We start from the raw sequence: 14,585 nt of genomic DNA on the forward strand, positions 1-14,585 counted from the left end.
ATGGTGTCAGAGCGTAGACGCTTAGGTTGTTTGGGTGTCGAATCGCCACCGCGTAGGCTATGTGGGTCCCGGATCACCACTTTCAGGATGATGGCTTGCTACACGTTGGTTTTTGTATGTTATACCATGTTGACTCAAAAGGAACAGTTTGCTGAATTTATTGATGTGTCAAGATGTAATTTGCTATTTTTGTAATTTATTGCTATTTTGCTGAATTTATTGTAATTTATTGATGTGTCAAGATGTAATTTGCTATTTTTGAATATGATTATTTTTGAAATGTAAAAACTCTTTTACTATTTAATAACTTTTTTGTTCAAACATGACTATTTTGGAGATTTTGTCAAATAGAAATATGTGTGGCTGTTTCTAAATGGTGTATGCTATCAAATGTTTAGTGTCAAGAGAGTACACCCTTTTGAACTGGCTTTACTATGTTTATTCATATCCTTCGTTGTAAAACAAATATATACTCTTATCTTTACTTTTCATATACAGAACACTTATACTCGTATTAAAGTCTAGTCACCTAAAAAACACTTACTGTGACAAGACTAACAATACATTATCTGTGCATACACATCAAAAGGTGCTGAACAAGAAACCACTGCCCATTGCGTAGGTCCGTTCACGACCAAAAAACTAGCCAAAATCCACAGGGACGAATGAGCTCACGAAGACGATGCGGACTCTTTTAACTTTGTTTTCTTTTTCATAAACATCGGATATTCCTACTCCTAAATGTATATAAACTCATTAATCTTTTACAACCTTGTAATTTTATATCTATAAATTTCAAGTAATTTTCAATTTTCAATAAATTCAATAAAGTTTAAAATATATACTTTAAAATTCTCAAAATATCCTCCATTGACAAGATAAAAATTAAGGAGTATCTTTTGTGTCTTTTAAAGTGAATATAGAATATCATTAATACACCAAGTTGAAGTAAAAAGTAAAAGGAGCTTTTAACCTTTATATACCATTAGATATATTTTATGCACCTCTAATTTGAAACCACCCTTAATATTCAAATTCTTAGACTGGTTATCAACTATTTATACTAATTTTGACGCTTCAGATCACTAAGAAGAAAACCCGTCACTAGGAAAAGCCTCTCTTAAGTCAGGTTTTAAGCATAAGACCTCAAGCATCCTAAATATTAACCATCACCCCGTATCATTGAAGTGACGACTATTCTTCTAGGTTCTTTAATGCCGTTAGCTGAAGTCAATAAATAGATGGTGGTGGGTGAGATAGTATTGTTTTGTTTGATAATATTAAACTAGTAGTACATGTTCGCACACGACAAGAAGTCATTTGATACTCGTCAGTCGGTTCTGTCGCTTTCCATAATAATATCTGACACGATGCTCCCCAAATTCTATCACACTCATGTTTTTCAACTTTATCTGCTTCTCTTTACTACTTTTATCTGTCTTCAATACTTTCACGCCCACCACCTGTTCGATAAAAGTCCTCAATCAACTTCCAACTCGGATCACCTAATATTGCTGCATACATTATGTTAGAGAGTGATAGAGATGATCAAAACCAATGGGTTCGTTTAATCTGAGGTGGGTTTCATTAGTTTTCACTGGTTACTTTGTATCTTCTTGGTTTTTGGGTTGCTTGTTAATATTGTTGTTTTAGTTTTAGGTGCAGCTGTGCAAGTCTTTATCAGTGATCATCAGCTCATCACTGATTCATATTAAGTTTTTCAGAGGTTTTAAGATTGAAGGTAAACATGTCAATTTGGTTAAACCGGTTAAATGTAACTAACTTCATGGTGGTAAAAGAGTAAAAGAAAGCACGACTCTAACCCGAACACGACCTGGTTAACCTATTCGGTTGAAAACATCAACCTTAACCTGCACACTTTTAAAATTGTGTAACTCGAACACGACCCGTTTAACCCAAAACGTGTTTGACACAGGTTGGTGGGTAATGTTCAAGTTGTAAACGTGTTAATGGGGATGGTGGATTATATAAAAGAAAAATGAGTTAAACGGGTTAGTGGGTACTCATGCGGGAGCATCTTAATTAATATTTATATTTATTTATCTTCTATTATTTGTTTAAATTTCAAATTCCAAATTTATCTTTTTTATTGTTAGTATATATAGGGTTATCATGTATTTTGTTTAATCAGTTGATTTATGTTTAATAAAAGACTTTAAGTGTGAAGCTTGTCTACCGAGTATTTCGGTTCGGGTTATTTTGATTATGATCAATTGTTCTTGAGCCATTTGAGTAAAGCCGTGGATTCGGTATCAGGTACCTTTTAAAAGAAAAAACGGGTTAGTGGGTTGACTTGTTTAACTAGACGGGTTAAACAAGTCAACCTGAACACAGTCTATTTAAATAAAACAAAAGTTCAACCCAAACACTCAAACTGGTTAAATATATCAACCCAAAACCTGATTATTTTTGCGACGTGTCAAAAATTGCCACCCCTATATTTTTATGTTCGAGAGATGCTTAATACAGATTTTTTCTGTGACAAGACGATAATTAATTAATTATCATTCAAGATTCATAGTGTTAAGAGACAAAAAAAGATTATTGGGCCAACCTGGCCCGTTTTTATCACATAAATCACAACCCTTTTTGAAATGACTAAAAGGATGGCTTTGCAATAATTTTTGATAGTGTGGTGATCATAAAGAGTTCCTAATTGCTTTGATTTCTTCCTTTGTATACTGGAAGACAATATTATTATTTTTGTTTGTTTATTCTTATCTGCGTCACGGTGTGTTGGCCAGAATAAAACATGGACCAAGAAACATGGATTCTAGGAAAAAGATCTCCAAATAAATCAAATGCTGTGAACAGTGAAGATCAAATCTATATAAAAGGAAATAAAGAAGAGGTAGATTAAATATTTCTTGTTCTTGGTTGTAATTACTAATCTGAAAGTATTTGATCACTTATTTTGATGAAGGGTAAAATGGTAATTTCACGTGCGCTTACCGTGCAGAAGGTTTCATATGGGAAACAGGTAGCTTTAAAGGAAACTGTAAAGAACCTCCATGAACAAGTAGCTTGTCTTCTCTGTGAATGCAATGCAAAAGATAGATTAATGGCTCAACATGCAAAAACAGCACAAGAAGCCAACTCAGGTGACATATTATTATTACTTATTATTAATCTTTCTATCATTTTGTTATCGTTTATGCCATGGTTGTTAAACGGGCATTTATGTCCTTTTTAAAATTCATTTAGGGCGGGAAAGGGCAGAAGCATTAGCAGCTGTACAAAAGCAACAACTAGAAAATGTTCTACAGCAAAAAGTAGCTTCAATCGAGAGATTGATACACTTAAACGCTGCGTTAAAGAATTGCAAGCGAGAATTAAGTTCTAACAAAATAGAGCAAGATCAAAAGGCAGCACTCGAGAAATCACACAAGAAACTAGAATCAAAATATGTAGAAGCAAAGAAGAAACTTGCAAATCTAACGGTTGAGAATGCTCAACTCACTAAAGCCCTTGTTAACAAAGAGCAAATAATCAAAGATGTAAATAGTCAAATTTCCAAAGCAAGAGAGTTCAAGATCAAAAGCCGACACGCTGTCATGACAAACAAACAACAGTTAGAAACCAAACGTCAAAAGCTAAGGTTGTTAGTTAAGAAGCGGGCCCCAAAGAGCCATTCTAAAGGTTTGGATAGACGAATGAGTTTAGTGATAAAACAGTTAAGTGAAGTGGAAGAAGAAAACCGGATTCTCAAAGAAAGTGCGCGTAAAAGAGAGAGTGAAATTCAAAATCTGAAAGCCGAACCTAATAATGGGAATTCGGGTGTGAATGAAATGAATGATCATTTTGAGAATTTGAAATTAATTAACTATGATCTTGATCAACAACTTTCAGCTGCTAAAGTTGAGTTAAAAGAAGCTGTTCATAAAATATCTTTTTTGGAAATGGAGTTGGAGGATAAGAATCATTATTGTAATGGACTAGAAGCAGCATGCCTCGAGTTACAACTCCAACTAAGCAGGTTACCTTAAACTTTTATGTGTATTCTTATACAAGTACTTTCAGAAACCAAAATGTTGTCTGATCTTATGTTGTGTGCAGTGTTTCTGCTAAAGATGTGGTAACCGAAGATCTTGAAGAAGAAGAAAAGATGCTTCAGAATGTAAGTTAGTTACTATAATCAGGGGGTTTGCATGGGTCGGTTTTGGGCTCAAACCGAACCAAAAACCGAAAGTTCGGTTTTTTAGGTTTTCACAATGTGTTAGGTTCGGTTTTACCGTCTGGGCTTGAAAATTTTGGCTTGAAAAAGAAAAGAAAAGAAAAGGCCCAAAATAATGAATTTGGATTAAATTTGTAGTGCGGTCATTGTGTATTTATATGTTTACGATTTTCTGAACTAAGGGTATTTTGGTCATTCACTTAATAGAAAAGTTAATGCCCATCCATTTCAGGGACTACTTGTGTTACATTCTGACAAACAGTTGGTCTATAGTTGTAATTTTTGAAACTTGGGGACCAAAGTTGGAATATGACAAAACTTCAGATACTATCCGCTTAATTAACTCTTTTTTATGTTATTTAATGATTAACTAATTATTACACGTTTAGACCTTAAGTTTTTGGGGCTACAGTGACTAACAAAACAAGTCTTATCGTGCTATACAAGTTAGATTTGACACGATTAACACAAGTATCAAACATGAATACGACTCGTTTAACTACTTAATTTCTCATGTCTATAACGCAGGTGTATGTTTCATGTACCAAGAAGGAGAAATGATGGAGCCTAGACTACTAAGTTTAATTATTTAAAAAATGAAAAATTGCATAGTATACTTTATATTAAACAGGTTTTATCGTGTCTTAAACAGGTCAGGAATTGACAGACCTCGAGCATTTATTAACTTACTATAGATTACTTAAAATTGTTTTTTTTTGGTTCCCATCGGTTTGGTTTTTTGGATATTTGGTTGATAGCATAACTGAAACTGAACCAACAATCGTTTTTTTAAACATTAATCCAAATCGACGTTATTCCGGTTACGGTTTGGTTTTGTGCCCCTTTAGCCCTAACTATAATCAATGGCTAATTGCTTGTACCTTGAAGCCATCAGTGTACGACTTTGCAATGGTTAAATAGTTACACGCACATGATTTTGCAGGGAAAGAAGATTACAGAAGAGTTGACCAATAACAAGTTGACCCGTCATTCTTCTTTAAATGATCTTATGGCAGCAGATGATGGTGTTGACTGGGAGGTTGTTCTGAACCCTCCAAGGATAAAAGAGATCGTCACCACTACAGAAACAGAAGAACCGTACATACTTGTACCTCGTGCTTTATCCATTGTACCCGTTAAGAACCGAGGTAAACGCACTGAATTATTAAAGTGGCTTCTGTTTAGAGGGAAGAAAGGAGGCAACAGGAAGAAGCTGCTTTGCTTTGCTGCATACAAGGTTTAGTAAGAAACATATAGGCTTTTAGGTTAGTTTTGTAACTGTTTTTATAGTTAATTAAGATTACAACTACAATATTATTACAATAACGGTTAGACAAGAACATAATGCATGTATTATAATTTATTATAGATCCGGCAAGTACTTTATAAGCCGATTTTGTATGATAGAAAAGTTTCTATATAAAGTTTTTTCTTTTGTGATTTCGTTATCAGACTAGCATTCATCTTATGGCCTTATGTGAAGTACTAGGTATCCTTGGTGAACTCACTCAACATGATACAAATTATGAATCTATCTATATGTTAAGGAAACTGAACAGATTGCCTTCTACATGAAGGGATTTTATTTATATTCTGAAGAACAAGATAAGAGGGTTCTCTCTTGTGCAATTAGATAACCATTTACACACAAAGAGTTATTATAGTATGTGTCATAATAATAAAAATAATAAGACGGTCATTAGTCCAAGACATGAACTTGAAGTTATATGTACAATTCAAACATTTGAAATTAATAAATATACTCTTAAGAAATGATGAGGAAGCAATTTGGTCTAACAAAAACACTTTTAAATTTTAATAGTTAAACAAAGCATTTGAACATTTAATAAAGCTACTACATTGCACTGTCAAAGTAAACTATGACCAGTTAACGAGTCCAGTCGAGCCAGGTTGTCTCAAGTTCAACTTGATTAAGCAAGCCAGCACTCGACACCCGAGCTGAAAATTTAAAACTGCACATGTAAAAAATTAAAGTATTGCCTTTGTCTGGTCTAAAGAATTAAATAACCCCATATCTAAGAACAAACCGGTCAAGCATATCATATAAAAGATTTTGTAAATAGCAACAGCTTGGTCAGGGTACGCTGGAAAGAAGTCAGTGAGCAGGCAAGTGCCGGTTGCTGTTCGGATTGTTGGTGGGGGTTTGTGGTGGCCAGTGGTCGAAAAAGCAAGACGTTACCAGGGCATAGGAAGAAGCAAGAGGAAGTGGTGGCCTGTTGTGGAAGTCATAAGCGGCATAGTAGTTAATAGCGAATAGTGGACTATAACGACACGCTACCTATACGCTATGTAGCAATAGCAATAAAATTGCAGGCACTCCTTTAGTTTTAGTGATGCAATACAAGAAATTTTTAAAACTACTTACATGCATAATAAAATTGGTGACCTGTTTTCGTACATGTATTGAGCTAGGGAGCCGCCAAACTAGGATAATGATGATCAAGTGCTTCACTACGCTATTCGCAATAGCGCTAGCTATGAGCGTTTTCAACAACTATGATCAGCAACCCAAGTCGGTTAATGTGATGGATTTTGCTGTTAACATTTTTTTAAAGGCTAACACACATCTCTAATCTTACAAGCGAGTACCGGATTTCTTTTCAAAGGCTAACACACATCTCTAATGTTAAATGTAAACGAAAACCAGATTTTTTTAAAGGCTAACACCATAAGTATAGGACTCAAAACCATTTTACACACCTTGATAGAACTACGCCATGGACGAAAACGGAAAGAGATCACTAATCACGATACCATCATACTACCATCACCTAAACCGGTTTAATAGTCAACTTTCATTCACAGTCAGCACCTAAAACATGATCAAACTTAAAATCAAACCATATAAACCAAACACAGTTAACCTAATGTGTAATACCTATTCAAAACTTAACTACATTAAGCAAATTAGGTCTCACAAACCTTACATCACTAATTCCAAACACTAAATCAAAGTAAAAAACAAACATATATCATAACAAACTTGCATTGTCAAAGTTCAAACCCGCAACATTAAACCGATATCAATTATAATAAATTCAAACAGCAACAAGCAAGATCAAGTCACATTAATCAAAACATCTAGCAAAATCCAACAATAACACCAAATTATAAAATACCCCCATACCCATACCCAAAAACAAAGCCAACCCAAACCGAGTCGAGCCAAACCGATCAACGATACGACTTCTGGAACCTGGCACGTGCACCACGCCCACCAAACTTCTTCGGCTCACACCTCCTCGGGTCAGCCACCAGCAACGTCCTGTCATACCTCACAAGCACATCCTTAATCTCCTTCTTCTGCTCTTCATCCACAAACTTCTGGTAGTAAGCAACCAACGCCTTTTAGATACTCTGCCGGATCGCATACACCTGAGACGTGTGGCCTCCGCCTTTGACCCGGATCCGCATATCCACACCCGCGAACTTGTGGCGGCCGAGAAGCAGAATCGGTTCGAATACTTTGTACCGGAGGATTTCGGGTTGGACGAGTTCGATTGGGACGCCGTTGATTTTGATGAGGCCGCGGCCGGCCTTGCAGTGGGTTACGGCGACGGCGGTTTTCTTCCGGCCGAAGCATTGGACGGAGTTTGGCGGTGGTGTTGCCATGGTTAGGGTTTTGAGGGATTGTGAAATGAGGCGGCTGGTGGTGATTGATTGATATGCAGGGTTTGATGGTTTTAGGGTTTTGAATGTTATATGTAATGAACGGTTTCTTAGTTTGGGCTAATAATACACTGGACTCACTGAGACGGCTCAAATCCTATCTTAATACCACAGCCCACAAGCACTCGCTAATAGAGGTGTGAAAAAAACCAGGGCCGTTCACGAGCCGAACCAAACCGAGCAAAGGCTTGCTCGTTGCTTGGCTCGTTTACAAGTGAACCGAACCAAACCGCTGAAATTCAACCGAGCGAAAAAATGAAATGAGCCAAAATCGAATCGAGCATTTTTTGATAGAACATCGAGCGATTTTCGAGCTTTATATTATTTCTTTTTCACTTTAAAATTTTCAATAAGAAACAAGTTAGAAGGCTGCAAATAATATATTTTGTAAACAAATTAGTAGTTTTTAGACAAATGTATAATAGGTTGTAAATTTTTTGGAGAAAAAAGTTTGAAGTGAGATATAATGAGCATGTAAACAAACTTTTTTAGTATTCTGAAAACTTGAATCGAACTAACAAAACTATAAAATTGATGGAATAAGAAAATTTTCAAAGGGTTTAAAAAATTATATACTATTTTATGTGTGTTGTCTATATATTTATATATTTGTTCATATATAATTATATATAAAATAAATTAAAAATATTCGAGCCGAACCGAACCGAGCAGACGTTTGCTCGTTGCTTGGCTCGTTTACAAACCGAACCGAGGAGAGTGGCTCGTTTACAATCGAGCAAAAAAAAACGAGCGAACATTTTCCGAGCAGTTTTCGAGCGAGCGGTTTGGACGGCCCCAAGTGTAAATGTTAAAATGATTTTTGGTTAAATAGTGGAAACCAGTTATTGCCGGTAATCGGTTTCTATGCTTGAAATTCTAAAGTTAAAGTTATTAACCGGTTACTAATTTATTAAAATTATCTGGTTTCGATTAGGCGGTTTGTAATTGGTTCTAGTTTCAAGATGTAAACTGGTTCCTAATCATCAGTTACTAACTGGTTTCTAGTATAGCGGTTAATAACCGGCTTGGTTTTTGGTAACTGGTTACGATTTGCATCTCTGCTCACTATTAGAGATGCAAATACGGTTAACCATTTTTTGTAGTATCGATTACTAGCATAAACTGGTTATTGCCAAATGGTCAAAATCGGTTATTGCTGATACCAGTGTTTGTGTAGAAATCCTCTAATCTATGTAACCGGTTTGGTTCAGTTAATAACCGGTTAAACTTATTAACCTATTGAAATTAAATTTATCAAACTAACGTTATTAACCTAATGCTAGTTAACTGGTTCCTATGTGAAAATATCTAACCGGTCCATAACCTGCTGTTAATAATGGTTTATACTATACGTCTATACCGGATTGCGTTGTTATCCGATTAGGATTTGTGCCTCTACCCACTAGTCATTGCCATTGGATTTTCTAAGCGTTTTAGGCTTTAACGTTCTTCTTGTTATGTTCTCAAACGTCTTTCCTAATTGAATCTCACATCTTAAATATATATAAACGAAACCTTTAAAAGCTCTCTGGTTGCTTCTTACATTCTCTTAAGCCATCAGATTGTTTTATTTGTAAATGAAGGTTTCTCATGAATTTAACCTGAATTCACGGGTATGGATTTCACCAAACGCAGATAACCATTAAAACGGGCTATAACATCCAATTATATTAAAAATTAATCACATCAAATATTTGATATAAAAATTCTATAAAATAGGGATATACAAAAAATTAATATCTATTTTTTAAAAGGATATTATTTATAATTAAGAAATAATCTACCTATACTAATAAAAGAAAATCTGGACACATGGCATTCTGAAGTTAATTCTCAGTATCAAATTCCCGCCCAAATCACTTATCTTCTATTTATGGAAAAGAAATAAAAAATATCTTGGTTCTAAATATAGTATTGATTATAAATTCAATATACCGTAGTAATTAGTCATTCTCTATTGATTGAATTATCAGTGCTATAAATTATATTGTAAACATATTTAATATTAAAAAAATACTAACATATATAAGAATTACGTGTCATAAAGATATTTTTTTAACTAATATATATATATATATATATATATAAGAGTTTATGTTTAAAGAGTACACTAACATTTAATTTTTGAGACATTTTCATATTGAAGAAAACTATAATAATTTTGTTTACTTTTTACAAATATTCAATGTTTAATAAGTCTTAAAAATTGTAGGCAAAATTTTCATTTTTTATATTTAGTATAAGACAATTATGACTGTCACACCCCAACCTAAGGCGGAAATGCCGAGGCGTGATCTGATTGCTCACAGCTCGAAAATACTATCATAAGTATAAATGACAATATCTAATTAATTATTTTATTTCAAATATACACACACAATATCCAAATACAACAAACCAATTCAAATAAACAAATAGATTGTCGATTAAACCATTGCCAAGCGAATCGGGCGTCGCTAAATCAACTATGAGCAAATAAATAGAATAAGACTATTGCCAAGCGAATCGGGCGGTGGTCAATAGAATGAGAACCCAATACATGGGGATATGCGGGACCTCTCCGAGCACGAATGCGCACATAAACAAGTAAGCACATAACAAGTAGATTTGATTAATCACACATAATTACACGTTTGCTATTTTTGATATGTATGTATATGTAAATATGTATGTATAGTATGATATACGCATATGTCCCCAAAAAGTTTGTGAAAATTGATTAAAATAGGGTAATGATAAAACTAACCTTAGATTAAAGGCAAGTGAGTACAATTAAGAATAAACGAGTCAACGGATAAGCGAGTCGTCCAATACGCGTCAAACGAGATAACTGATCAGAACCTGAAACTTTATGATTTGAAACTATAAATAAAAACAAACTTAATGCCGCTGGAATCAATCCAAACAGATGAGTAGAACTTTAGTTATGTTGAATTAAACGTTTAAGCGAGCTGGTACTGACCAGAATCCGAACAGCGAGTCGGAAGTCGAGTTTTGGGCAGTAGCCTTAAAATCACGTTACGAGAATAAAAGTCTTCTGGACCGAACATTGAATCCGACCAGAAGCATGAGAAAACGTAAAGTCAAACTTGTTGATTGTTTTACCCTTTATCGGGTTTTAAAGCAATTGACCAGTCAACGCCCTTCAACCACCAAAATTGATTGAAGGTTATTGATTAGGGAATATGTATGAATGATTTTTACAGTTTACAACTTACCCGGAAAGTGAAAGGATTGATGAGAAACGGAAGTCAAAGGTTCTTGAACTTGCAAAGTCAAACGGATATGAACGGTTCTTCAACAAAACACCAAAAACCAAAGGGTTTACGAGATGGCAGAGGCTAGTGACGGCTGGAGGAGGTGGATTAGGGTTAGATTAAAGTTTACAGCGGTGAATTATGATGGGTTTATATAGGAAAACATAAACCGAACTAATTATGGCTTTTTGGCCCATTTAAGCAAGTAAACATGGCTTAAAGGAAAGAATCGTCGAAAGATCCATAAAGATCTGATCTTGGGCAAGGGAAAATGAACTAGGAGTTGTATTTTAGTTATATTATGATTACTTGGTCCTTAATTTGTAACACCCGTTAATTTTTGGCTCAAAGATTTAAAGCTTGTAAAGTATGTATAATTCTCAGGATTTAACCGACATTGCTCGGAAACCTTCTCGTCATCCCGGTATGTTAAATCATTTAACTTTTCTTCCAAGTTGCCTTACTATTCAATTTGGAGGGGCTAGGATGAAATATTTTATATTATAACACAAATCATAAACCCTAACCCCCCTCACCTCTCTTGTCCGATCGGCAGCCTCCCCAGCCCCCACACCCGCGAATTTCTTTTTTTGCAAACAAGTTAAGGTCTAAAACTTCAATTGAAGATTAGTTCTATGTTTCCCCAAGTCTTTTACACCTTAATTGATCATTATATCACGCGTATTGATCGTTAAATTTCGTGTTGTAGGCTTACCGGGTGGCTGTCAATTCTAACCTTTCCGGGACTGTTTTGATTGAGGTTTTTGCACCAAAATCTTCCTAGGTATGTCTAGTATAACATACTTTAAAATCATGTTCATTGGTGTTCGTTTGATTGGTCAACTAGTTGTAGTTTGAATGTTAGTGTTCGGTTGACTAGAATTGTAAATTGTTGCGTTTAACGCGAGAGTTGAAGTGATTAACGACCAATTCAGCTCAGGTGAACTCGGTTCGATGTACAGGCTGTTGAAAAATCATTTTTATAAGTTATGGGGCTGAATTGGTTGTCGGTTACTCAAATGGATCGGTACAACGCGCATTTGCGTTTATTGAATAGTTGGTGCGTTGTACTTGCGAGTTACCAACCCATTTGACTCGTGTAGCGTCGTGTGGACTTATTGGCTGTGAATTTATCATATTGGGTCCACACGGGGCTGAGTTGAATGTTAATCCCCTAAACAACTCTTAAACGCGTGTGCTAGTGTCACCTAGTGCTTCCGGGGGCAATTTGGGAATTCTTTATCCCCGGGAGTATCTAAGGGTCGTGTTGGTGAAGGTAAGGCCCCGGGGGGGCTGTTATGATTGGGTTTGATGAGGTCGAGGCTTTAGGCAACTCGAACCATGTTAGAACGTCTCGTAGGATAAACGAGTTCTTTCGATGACATTAGTAATGATTGTGTGTAAACCGACAGGTGTTTGAGTTGTGGGGATACTTAGGGGTTCTCTAGCTCGTGGTGAACTCGTGCCTTGTGTCAGGTGAGTTCATGATGCCTCTTTTTATTTTTTTTAAGTTTTTGGGCTAGCAAGCACACCTAAGCGATTTTGCTTGATGAACTGTTTAAACTATTTTGTATGGGCTTACTTGTATAGGGTAGGCCTTGAGATGATATTATTGTAGTTTGTATGTATTATTGTATGGCCAATAATTGGCAATGTTTATTAGTCGTTATCGACTAAGAATGTTGACGTATGCCTACTTTGTGTTTGCGTACGTTGGATGAGATGTTACGTGTTTGGGTTGTACGTGTGCTCGACCCTGATGTTATTACTTGGATGATGTATATGTAGTGATATAATTACAAGGATGTTTATATATATATAAGGATGATTACTTGTTGTTGATGATGGCCTAACTGTTATATCCCGTTTTATTTTAAAACCCTTGGAATGATATTATGATTATTATTATTGATGTTATTTATTAAAACTTGAACTCACTCAGCTCAAGCTGACTTTGTGTGCATGTTAGTGTGAGTTTCAGGTTAGGAGGAGGATGCATTACCGCTTGGACATGCACAAAGCTACTTGGACGGTGAAAGGCATACGTAGACGGAAGTTTTAAATATTGAACATTCTTTTTAAAGTTTTATCAAATACATTTAAATTGGTTTTGGGCATAATTCCGGGTTTTGGGCACTTATTTTATTAATTATGGTTTTCCGCTGAATGATACTCTGAATTGGTTGTTTTAATGGAATGAACTGTTTTTAAGTTTAAGTATTTTTGTAAGTATTTTGGATGAATACCAACTGTAGGATTCCCGGGATTCGGGGTCTTACATAATTCACTCAAATATGCTTAAAATAAATGATTTTATTCCTTAAACGAACTAGAAAACGATCTATCACGAAACGAACTGTGCAGATAGGTGGAGGCGCTGTGTGGCCACCCAAGGGGGCTGCCACCGCGCAGCGCTCCTGTAACACCCCAATCCAGAACAGGCTGACGTGTCACTATTACAGATATCAAATCAAAGCCACAATCCAAATTATAATAAATTAAAGCAACCTAAGTCACATTATTAAACCAAAAAGAATAAACTTTTTAAAATCTTGAACTTTCTTTAGTCTCTCTCAGCACTAACTCACCCGAGTCCCGGATTACCTGTAAAAAAATAGGAAAAACACAACAAAGAAAATACGGCTGAGCCAAAAATTGCCCAGTAACGGAAAGAACAATAGTAATGACGACAAGACGTATGAACGAAAGCAAGATAATAACAAAATTTATCTTCCCAAAATAAATATGATACTGAAATCTGATACTTTTAGAACATATGACAATATAATACCAGAACAAAAACCGATACTAAACGTATTACTAAACATATAACGGTGATTGACTTACACGACAATTGATGTTACACAAAAACTAGTCGCGTAATTAAAGGAGTACCCAGAGCCAAAACATATAACATATGACATATAACTTGTAACATATAACATAATAACGTGTGACATAGGGATGAGATTGGGATGATACCGGTACTGACCGGTACCGATCCCGAAAATCCCGATCCCGAAATTTGGAAATAGTTGGTACCGGTACCGGTATTTCATGAAAAATTCGGGAAATACCGGTACCGTACCAAACTGTACCGTACCGATACCGAAAACTCAAAACTTGGTACCGATTTGGTACCGACGGTACTAACTCGGTACCGGTACCGGTACGGAAAACGCTCATCCCTAGTGTGACATATAACGTGTGACATATAACGTGTAACATATAACTGAACTAGGATCAATCCATATGCCTTTAAACGGCCAAAGTACTACCAAAGTACTAGCTAGAGGCACCGTGAACTTTCAAAACACACTATCACGAAAAGTGTTGTGCTCGGGTAACAGAGTACGAAAACTGAAAGGCAATATAACTGCCTAGCATATAACATATTAACAGAAATCATATTATTATCCATAGGAACATGCAATAATGAGTAC

At 35.5% G+C, this 14,585-nt stretch overlaps 1 protein-coding gene and 1 pseudogene across 1 annotated transcript; one reads left to right on the forward strand and one right to left on the reverse strand.

Annotated features, from left to right (window-relative positions):
• The first annotated feature begins 2,984 nt into the window (after positions 1 to 2,984).
• On the forward strand, positions 2,985 to 5,445 carry LOC143580293 (uncharacterized). The gene is made up of 4 exons (XM_077063368.1): positions 2,985 to 3,122; positions 3,226 to 3,997; positions 4,078 to 4,138; positions 5,139 to 5,445. Exons 1-4 carry the CDS (start codon positions 3,083 to 3,085, stop codon positions 5,436 to 5,438), a joined length of 1,173 nt encoding a protein of 390 aa, XP_076919483.1. The 5' UTR covers positions 2,985 to 3,082; the 3' UTR covers positions 5,439 to 5,445.
• A 1,908-nt stretch (positions 5,446 to 7,353) lies between these two features.
• Positions 7,354 to 7,876, reverse strand: LOC143580294 (small ribosomal subunit protein uS9-like; annotated as a pseudogene).
• Between the last annotated feature and the right edge of the window lie 6,709 nt (positions 7,877 to 14,585).

This window comes from Bidens hawaiensis, unplaced genomic scaffold (assembly GCF_021521415.1).
Source record: "Bidens hawaiensis isolate Kalapana, Puna unplaced genomic scaffold, B.hawaiensis_p1.1 tig00030301_1, whole genome shotgun sequence".
Taxonomy (NCBI): Eukaryota; Viridiplantae; Streptophyta; class Magnoliopsida; order Asterales; family Asteraceae; genus Bidens; species Bidens hawaiensis.

What these genes read in the sequence shown, in the direction of transcription:
- LOC143580293 (XM_077063368.1), top strand. Translation starts at nt 3,083, where the DNA reads ATGGCTCAACATGCAAAAACAGCACAAGAAGCCAACTCAG. An exon ending in AGCACAAGAAGCCAACTCAG is followed by an intron (nt 3,123 to 3,225) that starts GTGACATATTAT and finishes AAATTCATTTAG; the next exon opens with GGCGGGAAAGGGCAGAAGCA. An exon ending in AAGAAAAGATGCTTCAGAAT is followed by an intron (nt 4,139 to 5,138) that starts GTAAGTTAGTTA and finishes ATGATTTTGCAG; the next exon opens with GGAAAGAAGATTACAGAAGA.